Below are 18,719 nucleotides of genomic sequence, written 5' to 3' on the forward strand. Positions count from 1 at the left end.
GTTCTCCCTGCCAGCTCATCTGATTATGGTTCCAGTCTAATTACAGAGTCTGTATCTTCTTCCAGGCAGAGATACCCCCCCTCCCCTGGGGATCTCTTGGACACCGGAAAGCCTCAAAGAATCGGATAAAAATACCCCCAAATAACACATCAGATGCAGAGCAGAAGAAAAGACACCTTCACAACTCTCTTGTAGGAGAAACTTGAGTGAGAAGGGCACTGCCCAGTGATACAAGGAGGAGGAGCTGCAAAAATGGATTTTAATGCCTTTTGCAAGTTTCCCGCAAGTATGGGGATAAAACCTATGGTCAAGAATACTGTACTCTTTGCAATAGAAGATATTATAATAAAGATAAAGATATTCTCATCTTTAATACAATAAAGATATTCTGATCTTTATTTTCCATCCCTTTCCTGATAATTCCTAACATTCTATTTGCTTTATTAGCTGCTGCAGCACACTGAGCTAGGAGTTTCAATGTATCCTCAACGATGACGCCTAGATCCTTTCCCTGAGTGGTGACTCCTAGGCCCAGATGCACTAAAGCCAGCTAGTGTCTCTCTAAACCTGTTTTAACAGCTTTAGCGACAATTGCATTTGCCAGCAGCACCTGGTATAGGAAGTCCTAGTAGAGCAGCAAGCAGGCGTATGGAGTATCCTGCTGGACAGTGTAGTGAACTATAGAGAGGATGACCCAGGTCCATATCCTAGCCTACCCATTTATGATGAAAAGTGTGAGCCCATCAAAAACTTACTATACTATCATATAGATGACATCTGCAGCCTGGTATGGTAGACAGGTGGGTATAGTAGGTTTTGGTGGCGTCTTGAAGGGCTCACCATACATTATAAGGGGGTTATGGTGAGATGTACACCTGGCACCCTTTATGTTAAGTTCATAGCAGTGCTCTCTAAAGTGTCACTGCTCTGCTGGCATGTCTGTGTGGCCTCGCTAATGTCCAAATGGCTTGGTTTTGAATATTTTGAACTTTGATGTTTTTCTTTTTGAAAAAAGACATCCAACTTTTTTGGCCAACATGCCAATGCCTCTAAATAGGCAATTAAAAAAAAATAGACATCTAGCAGTTTTCAAAATGGACATTTTCACCTCCTGATTTTTGGATGCATTTTTCAAGACGTTCAGATTAGATAAGACGACAGACGCACTTCACGTCTGTCAGTTGCAAAATATACACAGATTCTTGCTTTGGAAAAGTTTAAGAGCAAACTTAAGAGTTTTCTTTTTAAAGATGCATTCAATATTTAATCGAATTGCCTACTGCTCTTCTGTTTATTTTTAAACCTTCTATTCAGTTTTGTCTTTCCCTTCCTGTTGTGCTTAACCTCTAATTGTTGACTCCTACATTATTTAGATTGCATTTCTTTCCTTGCCTTGCCTATTGTTTCATTGTGTTCGTAAATGAGGTTTTTATTATGTTTTGCAAACTTTAGTCCCTTTGTTAGTTATGTATGTTTATTTTATGTATATTTTAACTATGTATTTTGCTGATTTGTACATCCCTTAGAATTTGGAATAGGCGATTAATCAAATTGTAAATAAACTTGAAACTTGAACTTGAAACTTACACATTTTCAACTCTGACTCGCTGATAGTCAGAAAGAATGGCCCCAACAGACACACCTTCCACAAATTCTTTCTCCTGAAAAACATTAAGGCACAATGTCAGATGTATACAATGCAGCTTCCCAGTATTTTCATGCTTCCTGCACCCTTCATTCTAAATAGTTTTATTTTTTTGGTTTTTACTTTACTTCCCTAACTGCATTCCACATTTTGTTTCACTTTTGTTCTTTTTCCATATTGTGATGAAGTTCCTCTCCATTTAACTTTAATTATCTTCAAGTGAAATAACCTTCCTGGGTGCTCAGATTTTCAGTGCCAGCATTTACCAATTTGTAGGAGCCTTCAGAATGCATATATATTCCAAACTTTGTTTAACTGTGTTCCAAGGATCACCCATTTCCAAAACATGTGAAAGTATATGAGTATACATGTAGGGGAGGATTCATTAGGGTGCGGTAAAGGTTCGTCCTTTACTACACCTCGATGCCCCATGGGATTCAGCAACCTGTGGTATCCCAATATCACAGGTAGCTGAATCCCATTTTATAGAAATAATGCTGCTAATGAGCCGCCTCACAAACAATGTTATTCTTGTGGCCCATCAGAATATCAGGTTGCATAAAGCTGTAGCCTAATGCTTTTGGGCTGTAAGGATGAATCCCCCCTCTCCCGAAAGAACCCCTCCATGAATTGACCCTTCTCTCTCCCCAGTCCTCTAGTGGCTACCTTAAATTTACATAGTGGTCTTGGGGGGGGGGTCCAGTGGGGTCTAGGAGGCAGCCAGGAGCAATGCAGCCAAGAGTGATATGGAAATATCATGAGATTGCCACTAGGGACACTATTTTATCAGCAGCACTAGAATGGCCAGAAGCAATGGGGCATTGCTCCTGGAAACCCCCTCTGGACCTAACCAGACACCCCTCCAAACCACCATGAAAATTTAAGGTAGCCACTAGGGGGATTGGGGGGGGGGCAGGGAGGGGGAATTCATCCTTGAGGTCCAATGCTTCTGGATCGTAAATAACCCCAACAAAGGGCTGATGTTTTTTGGGCCCTAACACAAATTGTGGTAATATACCGCAAGTTGCATTAGGCAATTTGCATAGTAATGTTTTGCATCTCATTACAAATCACTGCGTTATTTTTGGCTCTGCAGTGTTAGAGCTATTTAAGTGACAGTAAAGGGTCATTTACTGCAACTTAGAGCTCTGTTTGATGAATTCTCCTTTTAATGTGTATATATGCCACACAATCTTACAAAGTGACTATAAACACATTATATACAACAAAATAATACAGAAATCATTCGTGGTCATGAGAAACCTAAGGCAAGTTCGCAAATTCTTCGACAGAAAACAATTCCAGCTCATGGTCCAGTTGCTAGTCCTAGGTCTCCTTGACTATTGCAACATCCTATATCTCCCTGCCCCACAACAATGATAAAACAACTACAAACAGTACAAAACACAGCCCTGAGACTAATCTATTCACTAAGAAAACACGACCACATCATCGAGGCATACCTCGACTCACACTGGCTCCCAATTCAAGAATACTATTTAAATTTTACTATTATTTAAATCCATAAATGGTGACATCCCAGCCTACTTGAACAATCGCTTAATCCAAACTACCACAGCCAGACATAGGAGAACCCAGACACCAGTCACATACCCTCCAATCAGAGACATCAAACGGAAAAAATTGTACAATGGCCTTCTAGTCACACAGGCAGCAAAACTAGACCACCAACTCTCCAATCTACTAATCGCGACCCCCAGACTACAAAACTTTCAGAAAAGAAATAAAAACCCTGCTATTCAAGAAATCCATGAATCTAATCTAATCTAATGTTTAGTTTTGTATACCGAAACTTCAATCCAGGAAAGCTCAACTCGGTTTACAATGATTAAGTTAGGCCAATAAGGGCATATAGAGAATTATCAAGAAAGATTAGTTTCCAAAATGTTTAGTAAACAGAATGGTTTTCAGAGACTTACAAAAAAAGGGAAGGGAACCAGAACTTCTTAAACGAAGTGGAAGGTCATTCCAAAGTCGAGTAAACTTAAGACAGAGATTGACCAAGAGTCTTGATTCTTTTAATACCTTTACTAGATGGACAGGACAGCTTGAATTGTTGATCACCCCTTGCAAAAGAGAATCTATAAGAGTTCCAAGATAAAGGAACTAGGGTAGTAAAAATACCACAGAGGATTTTAAAAGTGACACAGGCACATTTAAACTGGATTCTAAAATATACAGGGAGTCAGTGGAGATTATAAAGCAGTAGGGTCACATGATCAAACTTGCATTTCCCGAAAATCAATCAAGCAGCTGTATTCTGGACCAATTCTGTCTTTCTGTAGTCTAGAAAGACAGGTTTTTGTAATAGTGAGGTAAAGGGCATTACAATAGTCAAGGTGAGATAAAATAATCGACTGAACCAAGATGGAAAAATGGTGTTGATGAAAAAGGTGTCTGACCTTCCTCCGCTTGCGTAAGTTGAAAAAGCATTTCTTAATCACAGAGTTGATTTGATCCTTGAAGGAAAGTGAGGAGTCGAGGAGGACTCCTAGGATCTTAGCAGAAAACTCAATTTATAGGGAGGATCCAGAAGCCAGTACTACAGAACTAGGGAGACAATCCAACCCGCTCTACTCTGTAACACTTCTGGACATGTCCAGAAATCCTCTTCTGTAATTCGCCTTGAACCGCAAGGTAATGGCGGAATAAAAATCACTAACGTAATGTAAAATCATGTATATACATGAAATCTTATTAAGTGAATATAAACCCATTATATACATGAATATCATTTACAGAATTTCACATGGTCTGACACATTATAGGGTAGTTCACATTTTGGGGTAACTTTACAAAACGTTTTCCATATTTAAAATATGCTCGTCGAATCGGGAGTGGGCAGAGTGGGTGACGGTGGGGTTTATTTTTGGTTGTACTTTTGTTTTTCTCGACCTTGTTATGTTTTTTCTTTGTTCTGTGTGTTTGCAGATTGTACAACAATAAAATATGATTTACACTAAAATATGCTTGTTGTATGGAAAATGGCTTTAATAAAAATTGTGGCCACTTCTACTGTTACACAATGCACACAAAGGCATTCATGTATCTGTAGTTTGAGCAGAGACAAAGTTTGAAATAAGCCACCTATTGTAAGCCAGTGGTTCTCAACCCAGTGTTCAGGATAACCACAATGAATATGCATGTCTTAGATCTGCATACAAAGGATGCAGTGACTGCAGATCTGTATCATGCATATTCATTAAGGAAATCTTGAAAACCTGGTTGGCTGGGGACCCGGATGAGAATCACTGTTATAAAGTGGGCAACAGTGTTTGTATTGGATAACACAGGGGTGGGCAACAAGGGCCACAATCCAGTTGGGTTTTTAGGATTTCCCCAATGAATATGCATAAGATACATTTGCAAAGAATGGGAGGCAGTGCATGCAAATAGATCTTGTGCATATTCATTGGGGAAATCCTGAAAACCCCAATGGATTGCTGCCCTTGTTGCCCACTCCTGGGATAGCACAACAGACATGATGCTAAAATAACACTAGCCACCCCTTTTACAAAACCGCGGAAGCGGTTTATAGCACAGGCCGGCACGCTGAATGCTCTGCACTGCTCCAGCGCTCATAGGAACTCTATGAGTGTCGGAAGTAGCGCAGAGCATTCAGCGCGCTGGCTTGCGCTAAAAACTGCTTCTGCAGTAGGGGGGGGGAGGACAAAATAGATACAAAATTAAAGGGCAAGATTTTCAGGTATATATGCACACGAGCAGAGTAAATGCACACATTTATACCTTTATCAGAGCAGGAGTAAATATGTACATTTATACGCTTCACAGACTTTTTCTGGGAACCTATTTTATAAAGACATATGCTGTAGGTGCTTATTTTACCTTTATAAAATAGGTAGTTTTCTGTAGTCGTAATCTATGTCTTCCTCACTCTTCTCTTTCTTCTGTAAACATGTGAATGCCTATGTACTAAGTATTTTCCCCTGAAAGGAAGGGTGTAATTTTACTGTATAAGAGGATGTCTATGTGGATAATTATTTCTGCCTTTACAAAATAAACAAGCAGCAGCATGCCCTATACCAGTGGTCTCAAACTCGTAGACCAGGGGCCACATGCGGCCCGCCAGGTACTATTTTGAGGCCCTCAGTGTGTTTATCATAATCACAAAAGTAAAATAAAACAGTTTCTTGATCATGTGTCTCTTTAGCTATAAATGACAATATTATTATTAAGACTTAGCCAAAAGGAAAGATTTATAAATTATAAAAAGTTTTACCTCATGCTAAATTGTCATTTCTTTAATAAGACATTAACTATTTTTTTCTGAGGCCCTTCGAGTACCTACAAATCCAAAATGTGGCCCTGCAAAGGGTTTGAGTTTGAGACCACTGTTCTATACCATATAACTGTCCACCCCCCAAAAAAAGAGATCTATTATAAATGTGTGTATGTGCTCTACTTGTGTCCTCGAGACCACAGCCAGAAGAAAACAAAGGCAAACTAGTTGAATGTCCAGGGCCAAATTAAATGGAGGAGCCCAAAGCAAAATATTAAAATGGTCCTCCAGAGCAGAGAGATCCACTTCAGAACATACAGGAGCAATTTTAAAGTACCCCCCTCTCCCTTGCACGACAGGGGCTGCATGAATGGAATTTATGCCATTGGCTAAAATATTTAGGGAAGTCCTGTCCAATGGGCTCAGTGCTGAGGAGACTCTGGATTTTTTTCCTCAGTATTGTACAGATTTTTGTGTTAATGCTTGGAAGCCAGAACAATAGCTACAGAGTTAAAAAATGTTTAGTTATGACCTCTATTTACAGCTAATCATAAGTGAGTGCCTTGCCTTCTTTCAGAGACTGTGGGTAAGGTCCAGCCTTTTGGAAGACAATGTTAGAGTACTGGGAAGGCAGCCGTGCCTGTTTGGTTATACATTTCTTTATAAAAATGTATTCACTGCCCATCTGAGCAGGTTACACCCACCATACAAGGTAAAATTTAGAAACAAAACTAAAAACAAACGAAAGTAAGGTAATAATACCTTTTTTATTGGACTAACTCAATGCGTTTTATGATTAGCTTTCTTCAGATTAGAAAAAGCTAATGTTGACAAATATCAGTATATATAAAGGAAACATGAAAGCATTTCAGTGAAAAGAACATAAGAATTGCCATACTGGGACAGACCAAAGGTCCATCAAGCCAAGTATCCTGTTTCCAACAGTGGCCAACCCAGGTCCCAAGTAACCAGCTAGATCCCAAGTAATAAAACTGATTTTATGCTGCTTATTCTAAGAATAAACAGTGGATTTCCCAAAGCCATCTCAATAGTGGCCTACAGACTTCCTTTTTAGGAATTAAACACAGAAACATGACAGCAGATAAAGGCCTAATGGCCCATCCTGTCTGCCCTTCCCCACCATCCATTATCTTCTCTTTTCCCTATGTTATCCCACACGTCTATCTCACGCTATCTTGAATTCAGACACAGTCTTCGTCTCCATCACCTCCACCGGGAGACCATTTCATGCTTCAACCACCTTTTCTGTAAAGAAGTATTTTCTTACATTACTCCTGAACCTATCGCCTCTTAACTTCATCCTATGCCTTCTCTTTCCAGACTTTTCCTCCTGTCCATTAATGCCACGGAAATATTTAAACATCGATTATATCCCCTCTCTCCTGTCTTTCCTCTAGAGCAGGGGTGTCAAACTCAATCACATAAGGGGCCAAAATCTAAAACACAGGCTAAGTCAAGGGCCAAATCTTCTATTAAGATACTTAGTCTTAGTAGAAGTATAGATCCTTCCTCACCCTGAAACACCTGTGGCGCGGTCAGGCACTTCTGAGAAGTGCCCTGCTCCAACCTAGCTTTTACACTAGGACTGGGTCCTTCTACCTGCAAATGGGTACTGAGACAGCATGGTGAGAAGCTTGGAGCGCCACTGGGACCGGGGCTGCACAGTCAGGTACTTAGATGCGACACAGTCACCGAGGGCCACATAAAATGGCCAGGCTGGCCGGATTTGGCCCCCCAGGCCTTGTGTTTGTCATGTGTGCTCTAGAGCAGTGGTTCCCAACCCTGTCCTGGAGGACTACCAGGCCAGTCGGGTTTTCAGGCTAGCCCTAATGAATATGCATGAGAGATTTGCATATAATGGAAGTGACAGGCATGCAAATCTGCTCCATGCATATTCATTAGGGCTAGCCTGAAAACCCGATTGGCCTGGTGGTCCTCCAGGACAGGGTTGGGAACCACTGCTCTAGAGTATGCATATTAAGTTTCCTAAGTCTGTCCCCATATGATTTATGACAAAGGTCACTAACCAACCAACTTTATAGCAGCCCTCTGGACCAACTCCATTCTATTTATATCTTTTTGAAGGTACGGACCCCAAAATTGCACACAGTATTCCAAATGGGGCCTCACCAAAGACTTATACAGTGGCATTATCTCCTCCCTTTTCCTACTGGATATTCCTCTTTATGCCAAGCATATTCCTGGCTTTGATCGTCGCCTTTTCTACCTGCTTTGTCACCTTGAGATCATCAGACACAATTACCCCCAAGTCCCACTTTTATTCTGCGCACAAAATTCCTCGCCTCCTATACTATAACTTTCTCTTGGATTTTTGCAGCCCAAGTGTATGACCCTGCATTTTTTAGTATCAAATCTTCAAGCTTCACCAGATCCCTCTTCATGTTATCCCCACTCTCCGGGGTGTCTACCCTATTACAGAGCTTGATATCATCCACAAAAAGGCAAACTTTGCCAGACAGTCCTGCAATATCACTCACAAAGATGTTAAATAGAGCCGGCCCAAGGCCAGACCCCTGTAGCACTCCACTAACAACCTTTTCCTCCAAGCAAACTCCATTTACCACTACCCTTTGTCTTCTTCCAGTTAACTAGCTTTTAATCCAGTTCGTCACATTGGGATCCATACTAGAGAATGACACAAGGACAAATTTGTCCCTGTCTCTGCAGGAACTCAATTTCCCCACTCCATCCTCACGAGTTTTGTCACTGTCCCTGTCAGCTCTGTCTTAGCCACACAGCCTCGGACAATTATGATTTTAAAGTGTTTGAGGCTTGTGCAGATGAGGATGGAGCTTGCAGGAATGGGGCAGGGACAGGAAAAGAACTAGCGGGGACAGAACAGCAAAATGAGTCCCCGGGGGGATGGGGAAAATTTTGTCCCTGTGCCATTCTCTAGTCCACACCACATGCATTCAGTTAACTTATCAATCTTTTATGCGGCACTATATCGAAAGCTTTGCTAAATTCCAAGTACACTATATCTAGCGCCCCTCCCATATCCAATTGTTTGGTCACTCATTAAAATAAATCAAATCAAATTCATCTGACAAGAACTGCCTCTTGTAAAACCATGCTGCCTTGGGTCTGTAGTGTTTGATTCTACAAATCTCACTATCCTCCACTTATGAAAGATTTCCATTAGTTTACTCAATACTGAAGTCAGACTAACCAGCCTGTAATTCCCAATCTCCTCCTTACTTCCACTCTTGTGCATAGGGACCACATCCACCCTTCTCCAGTCTTCTGGGACCACACCAGACTCTGAAAAGATGAGACAACGAAGCCGCTAGAACCTCTCTGAGGGAAAGATTCTCGAATGTTCGTGGTAAAATCTGACAGCTGCTGTCGTGTCTACTACTGTAACGATTTCAAAAAGGCAAGTTATTCTTTTAAAAAAACGCTGCCGTCAAGCAAACCCCCCAGGCAGCGGAAGGGATGCCCACTCCCTCCCACCACCAAGCAACCCCACACCCCTCTGAAAGCAGGAGAGATGCCCACTCCCTCCCGCCGCCAAATAACCCCCTCCCTGACACCCCCTTGGCAGCAGGAGAGATACCTATCCCTCCTGCTGCTGCCATACCTCTGATGAACCCCTAACCCTTTACCTTATTTACGAAGGCTGGCTGGCGGGATGCCTCTTACCTCTGGGCCAGCAGGCTCGCCTCTTCAAAATGACAGGCCTTCACCTCCCCGGTGCATCTTGGGATGCACCAGAGAGAGGACTAAGATGATTTTTTTTAAAAATTAGACTAAGATCTGATTATTTATTCCATTTATACATTGCCTATAATTCCCCAAAAGCTCCTGGCAATATAGTCTTTGAAAGCATACAGCATCAGTGATGAAAGCACTGTTAATTCTTGAAAGACAGTCAAGCAATGTATTTAGTCCAATAAAAATGCGCTTCCACTTAATCAAGTGGAACACAGCAACCACATTACTTTATCCTTATGGAATATGAAATTTTAAGAAGTAAAGGCGGCAGAATGTATTCAGGACAAAAAAGTAGGGATTCTCTTTTAAAATAGGAAAAATTAAAGAGTGCCAATAGATCCTTGTCCACAGTTTTGAGCCACATATTCCTGAAAAGCGTCATCACAAATGCTAATTTTGACAAGCCAAATTCCCAATCCAACCATCAGCAAGACTAAAATCAGAAACTTTCAATTTAGTAAGTATATTCCATGCACTTTAATTATTAGTGGGAAATGCTATATTAATGAGTGCAAAAGTTAGCAGTAAATTACCTAGTAGCTATTATCAATTTCCCAAGCTACTGCTCCTTAAGATAACCCGCTCCCCATGGTCCTTCTGGTAATTTTTCTCCGCCTGATAAACATGATGATTAAATAGCCCTCTGTGCAAAACCTTTGATTCTTTTTAAATTAAATCCATATCCAGCCTAAGGGCTGTGTCTGATTTCAACTGAATGTGTCCGTTAATCAGATAAATTATCAGTAACTCAAAGGAACAGAAGCCTCCATGCTTCAGAGCCAGGTAAGCCAAGTAAAAGATGACGTCTGGCCAATATTGCATTATTGTGAAGGTTATGATAGGATTAGAACCAAACACAACAATATTGTATGGATTTAAGCGGATCCTGTATGCCACCAAAATTAAAATTAAATCTTTATATTTTTGTGCATTTCTTGATCTTATTAAACAATGGAAACAGAGAAGGACAAACTAATTTAAAAAAACAACATCAAACATAATGGAAAAGCTGTCAAAGATAAAGAACTGCTTCAAGTTCTGCAAATAAATTTAAGAGCCTACAAAGACTTTAAAATATAAGTAGTTCCAATCAAATTTACAAAAAATGAATGAATTATATACATACAGTATATTCAAAAGACAAAGGGAGAGACCAGCAAGGATAAACATGAAAATCAAGTAGGAAAGTTTATCAGAACAGCTGGTTCTTTGAGGACCATCCACCAGCCAAGTTTTCAGGATATCATATTAACCTAGTACAGTGGTCTCAAACTTGTGGCCTGGGGGCCACATGCGGCCCGCCAGGTACTATTTTGAGACCCTCACTATGTTTATCATAATCACAAAAGTAAAATAAAAGTTTCTTGATCATATGTCTCTTTAGCTATAAATGACAATATTATTATTAAGACTTAGCCAAAAGTTAAGATTTATAAACTATAAAAAGTTTTACCTCATGCAAAATTGTCATTTCTTTAATAAGACATTAACTATTTTTCTGAGGCCCTCCATGTACCTACAAATCCAAAATGTGGCCCTGCAAAGGGTTTGAGTTTGAGACCACTGACCTAGTAGATTGCAAAAAAAAAAAAAAAATCAAACGTATTTACTCAATTATTCTTGTCCATACTGCTAAAGATATATACCAGCTATGGGGTGATCGTATCTGAGGATCTCAAGATGGCAAAACAATATGACAAGGCAGTGGCCAAAGCCAGATGATAGCTAGAATGAATAGAAACATAACCAGCAGTAAAAAGGAGGTATTAATGCCCCTGTACAAAGTCATTGGTGAGGTTCCATTTGGAGTATTATGTACAGTTTTGGAAGCTGTACAAGTATCTTGCCAAGGACATAAAATGAATTGAAATGGTTCAGAGATGGGCAACAAAAATTATATGGATCCGCACTAAAAAATATAAGAGAGACTTGAAGACCTTAGAGCAGTGTCTCTCAAACTGTGTGCTACAGCACAATGATATGCCCCGAAGAGATTTCAGGTGTGCTTCAAGAAATTCCAAAATTTTACTTTAATTTGAAAAACTCCATTAGTAAATGATGTGATTGGTCCTTGAAAACTAACAACAAGTAATTTTAGTTTTATTTTTTGTGCAGTTATCACTTGAGCAACAAAGCAATCAAGGCTTTGTTACCATTTGGATCTTCTTATCTTTGTGAACTTGGATTTTCAGCTCTGACAGAAATTAAGTTGAAAAAAAAAGAATGACTGCAGATGGTGGATGATGAAATGCATGTGCTGGCATTGGAAGACCTGAACCACAAGTCTGATAAGTGCTCTTTTGATTTCATAATTGTAATCTGTCTGGTTACAGGGCTTGCTGCCTGATTTCTACGCTCTGAATTCTTAATTACTTAAACTGAGCTGACTCTATATATCTGTATTGTGGTGTGCTGCTCTGTTCTTAAACCTAAACCTTTTTCTTCCTCAAAAACAAAAACCAAACAAAAAATAAAGCTTTTCCTTCCTTTTTAGCTAACCTTGGTACAAGAGTCTTTCTTGAGCTGCTAATTGTTCTAAACTTTCCTAACTTGGGTTCTTGAACTGTAGATAAGCTCTGTAAGGTTTATTTTACAATGCCAAAGCGACTAAGTCTTGCAGCTGGTTTATTGGACAGGAATTTGGTCTCCTCCCCCATACCTCTTGATTGTAGGCAGGCTCTATTACTGAGTACAAAATTACATTGGAGATAGGTTCATAGCTAATACAGCTCATAGATTTCTGTTTGCCTAGGCCCTCCCCCCTCCCCCCTGGTCTTACACTACTAAAATACCTAATTCTCTCATTTGCTTGGTTCTCTGCTGAATTAAGGACAAATTGTTCCACCCATCCCTGGATTGTTACTGATAAGTATTGTTGTGTAATATCAGTCACTTCCTATACCATCCAATCAAGATGACTTTTATTCAGTGCAATCATTGAGGCGCTTTAGTTCCAAGGCGCACCATCTGGACACTTAGGGCTTGCCCCATCTGTCTTCAGCTTTCTAGTATTAAGGAGGAGCTCAGAAATCTTAAGCAGGAAGTGAATGCAATAACAGCAACTTCCATCACTCCACAGAATCATACCAATTTGCCACCACTGCCTCAAAGAGTAATGCAATCAAGGAATAAATGGATACCAGTAGGGTCAGGCAGACTGCGACACAGAAACATACACCCTCACAGTTGCACCTACAGAATTCTTTTGCTCCATTAGAGCATTGCAGTGCTCAAGAAAGAACTAAAATCGAACTGGAACCAGTGAAGATAACTTCTGAAGAAAAGCACTCACAAAGGAAGAGTAAGAAAGCTCAATCCAATGAATTATTGCTTTTAGCGATTCTATCATCAGAGGCATTAACATTGAAACACAAGTCAAGGAGCCTAAAATAGTGAAGTGTCTCCCAGGATCCCCGGCTACTAGGAATACCCAACAAATCTAATCTAATAAAACCCTAAGCCGCAAATGCACACTCCCACCTGCATGCTCCCGTTTTCCGTGCACTGTAGGGCACCGCAGGTAGGAGTGCGCATGCGCGTGAATCTCTCTCTTTCTCTCTTCCAGCGAGGCAGATGTCGGCCGCGGTGGCTGTCGGCGGCTGCAGGCCGCGGCAGCTGTAGGTCACAGTGGCTGTTGGCAGCTGCAGGTCGTGGCGGCTGTCGGCTGCCTGCGGCGGGCAAGCACAGAGCCACCAGCAGCGGGTAGCGGTCAGCCCGAGAAACCCCTGACCTACAGTGAAAGGAAAGGATAGGTTTTCTGTCTCTGTCTATGAAAGGATACATTTAAAAAGGACACACATATTTTATGTCTTTTGTTCCTGCCTGTGTTGGAGGTGATTGGGTGTGGGGTGTTCTGCTTGCTCTCTTAATGGTTTGGGAGGAGTTCATTTAATCATGTTAATGAAGTTTCGTCTTTGGGACAATACAGGCTCAGGCCCCCTGCCATGTACATATCCTGTTCACACACCCTCTCCCCTCTCTTGTCCATCCCCCTTTTCTTGTGAGGATTACCACTGACCCAATATAACCAAATGAATTCTGGAAATAAAGTCAGGCTATCCTTTTGGAAATATCTGGTATTCTTTCTTTCTAAGGGGAACTGCCTCCAGACGTCTGTAATAGATTATAGAATGTTTGCAGAACGATTTCGGGGCCTAGAAACGGATCCTGTTCGTTTCAATTTGGGGGCTCGTCCGGGATGGACTTGACATTACCAATATTTTGTGAGTATTTCTGAATTTTGAATTCTGTTCTTTAATACTCACAGGTATTGGCATCATGTTCCAACCCTTTATTTAAATTGTAGGGTTTTCGGTAAACCCGCCGCGGTTACTGTCCTTTTGGCAAGGACACTGTCCTTTTGGTAAGGACAAATATTAATGTGGAGTTTTCGGTAAATTCCCGCCGTGAAAATCCATTCTTTCGGGAAGAATGAAATTAAGTGAAGACTTTTGGAAAGTCTCTATTGTGGAGTTATAGAAACGTCTGCACATTCTGTCATCTGTACCATTCTTTGCATGTGCTTTTCTCGTCTATTGCTTAGATAAGATTTTATAGAGTATAAGATTATATTGTATATTATTAATGTATCTCGCTTATAAGGTAAGGTAAGCGAAAATTTCTGCATTGTTATATTGTTTTTGTTATTGAAAAAATTCCTGCATTGTGATATTGTTTTTCTAATGGGTCATAAAGACACTTAGGATTTTCCACCTCCTAGACAGATGAGACTCAGTAATAATAATAATAATGGTAATGGCTTTGTTCTTCTATACCGCCACAATCTTGCGACTCTGGGCGGTTTGCATTTAAGAGAGCTGAACATTCAGCGATTTACAATATGTGGAGGGAGTACAGAGTACAGAGACTACTAGGAATCAAAATTACAAAATATAATGTTTGCTAAGAATTTCGGAGCTGACCTGTAAAGAAAAATCACAGCTTTCCTGAAAAAAGAAAGGGAAAAAATTACAATGTACAGTTTGTTTAGAGATTCAGAAACAGCACGAATTAGGATTGTGAAAAGAAATAGTGCTTGGTGAGGTTCTGTTTAGGTGATGTATCTGTCAAATAGGGTAGTTTTTATGAGTTTTCTAAAGGCATTGTAGGTCAGTTCGGCTTTATTAATGTGACTAGCTTGAAACATATGCAGGAGAACTTGAATAATATTCTTGCCTCGACTGACAGCCAGTGCAGTGGTTTGTGATGGGGGATGACATGGTCATTCTTTTTTAATCCATATATCAAGCGGACAGCTGAGTTCTGAATGATACCCAAATAAACGATATTACAATAGTTGGTAATTGGGTAATCATGGTCTTTTATATGTAGCGTTGAATTGGTAATTTTATTATCCGTTGGGCTTGCAAGGAAGATTTTTGTTTTTTCTGTGTTAAGTTTCAGTTTGAAGTTGCTTGTCCAATGTTCTATTTCAGTCATTATATGAGTAATGTATTTTGAGATTTCATTTGTTATGCTGTTAGGATGGAGATGTCGTCTGCATATATTGTGGCGGGGCCGGGGTTAAGCCTAGCGCTGGCAACCCAGCTCCCGCCCCAGGCGTGGGGACCAGGCGCTCCCAGGAGGATTCCCACTGGGAAACAGTGAAATAATTAGTGGAGGCTGCGTTAGTGGTAAAGTTCAGCTTTTCTTTTATTTCCCTCAGTTTACAGCACTAGGGTTCCAGCAGTCCCTCTGTGTTGAGGAGACTTAGACAAAAACATACTTTCATACAGTCCAGCCTGCTGTCCAGGCAGAAAGGCCAAGGAATAAAACCAAGAGCGTTTTCTCCTGATTTTGCTTTTTCTGTTTGAGAAATCTTTAGGAGGCTTTAGCACTGTCCCACCTGAGGCCCAGTGCCCCCACTGCCCCGGACTCCCAGGGTAGGGTTGGGGAACTTTATTACCCAACCATTTCAGACTGCTCTTAAGGGTTAAGAATTCTCGGGACTCTAAGTTCCGTGCAAGTTTTCGGGAGAGGTTAATTACAGGTTCTCACCTCCTTCTTCCTCTCAGGCTCTAAGTAATTTATTCATACTAGTTCACAGTTAGACTAAGGGAGAAAGAACGCTATGGTTTCTGTCCTTGCCTCTCTGCCTTGCCCTACCTGTTGGCTCTTAGTGATAGGCACAGGGTTACTAGGCAGTTTCCTGGGCTTAGGAATAGGGACAGCCCTTTGCAAGGCAGGGTTTAAAACCGGGTTTAAACTGCTGACAGGCACTTCCCTGTCACAATATGTATTGGATCAGGTTTGGTTTTTGCGGTGGGTGTCCTAGAGCTGATTCTGTGGCAGTCCTTGTCCTTTGTTGTAGTGACAAGCAGGCTGACTAGTTTTCAGCACTGTCTGTAGGCCAGTAGGTTTCAGGTTTGTTTGGGGAACTTACAGAAACAAAATGAAAAAGGGTAGAAATACATTTGTGTAATTATTAAAACAGACAGTCAGAAAGGCATATATTTAAAAACAAAGCAAAACAAATTATAATGAAAAAGAAAGAGAAGGATGAAAACAAAAGGGAGGAAACAAAAAATAAATAATCTAGCACTTTGTAGAAAAGATTAAAATGAATAAGAAAAGCAAGGAGCAAAGTCCCATTACAGTCCTTAAAAGGACTATTATACTCCAAATGCGTCTTTAAAAAGAAAGGCCTTCAAGCTAGTTTTAAATTTATCAAGTGATGAACTTTATTAGTATGCACGGTGCCAAGGTGTTTTAAAGAGGGAATGGATAACAGGTTTTGATAAGAAGAATGTAATGTGTGATGCAGGTTGTGGGAGATTAATAACCTGTTGATGAAATCAGGTAGACCGGAAGCTATGGTTTTATGTATCAGTAAATCAATGATCTATGGGAAGCCAATGGGAGTTAATCAAAAGTAGTGTGACATGATCAAATTTTTGAGCTTTTAAGGTGAAATGATTTTAATGGCAGTATTTTGAATAATTTGGAGGCAATTGTCTTAAAGAGGGTCAGGATAAATTGACTTTAATTAATACAGGGGCCAGAATTAGTTTTACAGATAGAGCAAGAAAAATATGGAAATTTGTGAGATTCAGGTTTCAAGTTTATTTTTAACTTATTGAATAGCTTAATTTAATTTGCTAAGCGATTTACAAATCAAGTTTCAAGTTTCAGGTTTATTATTTTTCTTGATTAATCGCTTAATCAAATTCTATAGTCAAATAAGGACAATACAATACAAAAACAAACTTTAAATAATAACATTGGGTAAAATAAATTTTCCTAAATCCTGCTCATTCCGCAGATAAATGGGAAGATCGTTCCAAGTTTGAGGAGCAGTTACAGAAAAAAAATAAATTGACGTCTAGTGTTAATAATTTTAAGTGATAGAATGGTTAATAAGTTTTGCTCATTAGACCTCAGGGTTCTGTTTGAATGATAAGGAATTAAATATTTAAATATGAATGCTGGGGTCTTATGAAGAAGAGATTTAAAAACAAGCAGACAGTTTGTACGTTATCCGAAATTAACTGGAAGCCAATGTGCATCTATCAAAAGGGGTGTAACATGGTCATATTTTCTAGACTTAGTGATGAGTTTAATGGATATGTTCTGACATAGGAATTTTGCAATAGATCGTATCCTACGTAATCTGTAAAATGTAGATTTAATTATAGTGCTAATATGATCATAAAAAACAAAAGGTGTACACATATGCTTATTTATAGTAAATTACATAAGCCTGACATATTGACATACAAACTAACAGATGCATAAGGAAGAAAGGGCAGAACTACAATTGTATTAATAGAACACAAGGGAAGACGTGAATGGTGAGGGCAATAGGAATAGGGAATAAATAAATTAAAAATAAATTAAAGGCGTCTTTAAAAAGGAAGCTCTTCAGATTGCTTTTAAAATGGTTTAGGTCATTTTCTTCTTCAATAATTTTTTATAATTGTTTCTAATCCTACAAGTTTATATCTTGGTGAGAAAAGTGGCACACTCACCCCTGAGATAGAAGGGAAGTCCAGAAACTAAACAGAAATTTTCCTACAGACCAAAGTGCCAGGTGCCAAGAGCTAATTCAGTGGGAGAACTAATTCAGAATGAATTTACCTACCTATTTTACTTTCAGTGATGGAATTGTTAAGAGTTTTTGATTAATGGATCTTAAAGAACGTGATATACTATGGGGAATAAATAGTTATTAATGAATTGGGGTTCGTTCAGAGACAGTGTTTTAAAAAACTAAAAGTAGGATTTTAAAGGTAATGCGATGAGTAACAGGAATCCAATGTGATTCGATTAGGATTGCAGACAGAGCTTGATAGGTGTGGAAGAGGCTTAATGAGTCTTAGTGCCCATGCAAATATGGATTCCCTACTTATTCAGACTTTCCTTTCTAACCTCCGTTCTCCTTTGCAGATTCTGGTCAAACAAATGATTTCAGAATGGCCCACTAGTTCTCGTGCATAATTTCAGATTGAAAAAAGGAGCAGTGCGGGGTTTGAACCCCCAAGCCTCAGGTTCCTTAGGCTGTAGCGCTAACCACTACGCAACACTCTCCTACGCTTTGAGATCTCTAAGCCTTGGGAAATCCTGCATTATTAGGGCCAGCTACCTACCTGGGGACCGCGCCTGTCCGCTCCTCGCGGAAGAAGGGGTCACGGGTTTCGTAGCGGGCGGGCCCCTGTCTCCGATTGAGATGGTAATAATCCATCTAGAAGTACTGGATGTTTTAATTGCGGAGACCCTGGTCACTGGCTTAATCAATGCCCATCTGGCCGGTGCCCAAAGCCGCCCTTCAGACGGACTTTGGTGCAAAGAGGGGAAACCCTGTATACCAGCTGCCCTTGTTATTGTTGACATGTTCTCCCGATAACCTGAAGTTTTTTCCCACTACAAATGAAACTGCTCAGACTGTGGTAAACATTTTACTTGCGAAATCATCCCTAGGTGGGGATGTCCCACACACATCAACAGATAATGGTCCTGCTTTCACTGCCAGAGTATGCAAAGATTTAGCTATCGCATTCCGCATTGAGTGGAAATTTCATCTCCCATATCACCCACAGAGTTTCGGTATTGTCGAACGCA

The 18,719-nt window shown here is 40.2% G+C and overlaps 1 protein-coding gene across 7 annotated transcripts in view; it reads right to left on the bottom strand.

Moving 5' to 3' along the window:
* The window catches only part of DPH6 (diphthamine biosynthesis 6), a 370,732-nt gene that overhangs the window by 146,493 nt on the left and 205,520 nt on the right, over positions 1 to 18,719 (bottom strand). For all 7 annotated transcript variants that reach the window (XM_033952068.1, XM_033952065.1, XM_033952066.1 and 4 more), the window contains one exon: positions 1,588 to 1,661. In XM_033952068.1, the coding sequence (XP_033807959.1) occupies positions 1,588 to 1,661 (74 nt within the window). The remainder of the gene's footprint in view (positions 1 to 1,587; positions 1,662 to 18,719) is intronic.

The sequence above is a fragment of the Geotrypetes seraphini genome, chromosome 7 (genome assembly GCF_902459505.1).
Source record: "Geotrypetes seraphini chromosome 7, aGeoSer1.1, whole genome shotgun sequence".
NCBI classification, from domain to species: domain Eukaryota; kingdom Metazoa; phylum Chordata; class Amphibia; order Gymnophiona; family Dermophiidae; genus Geotrypetes; species Geotrypetes seraphini.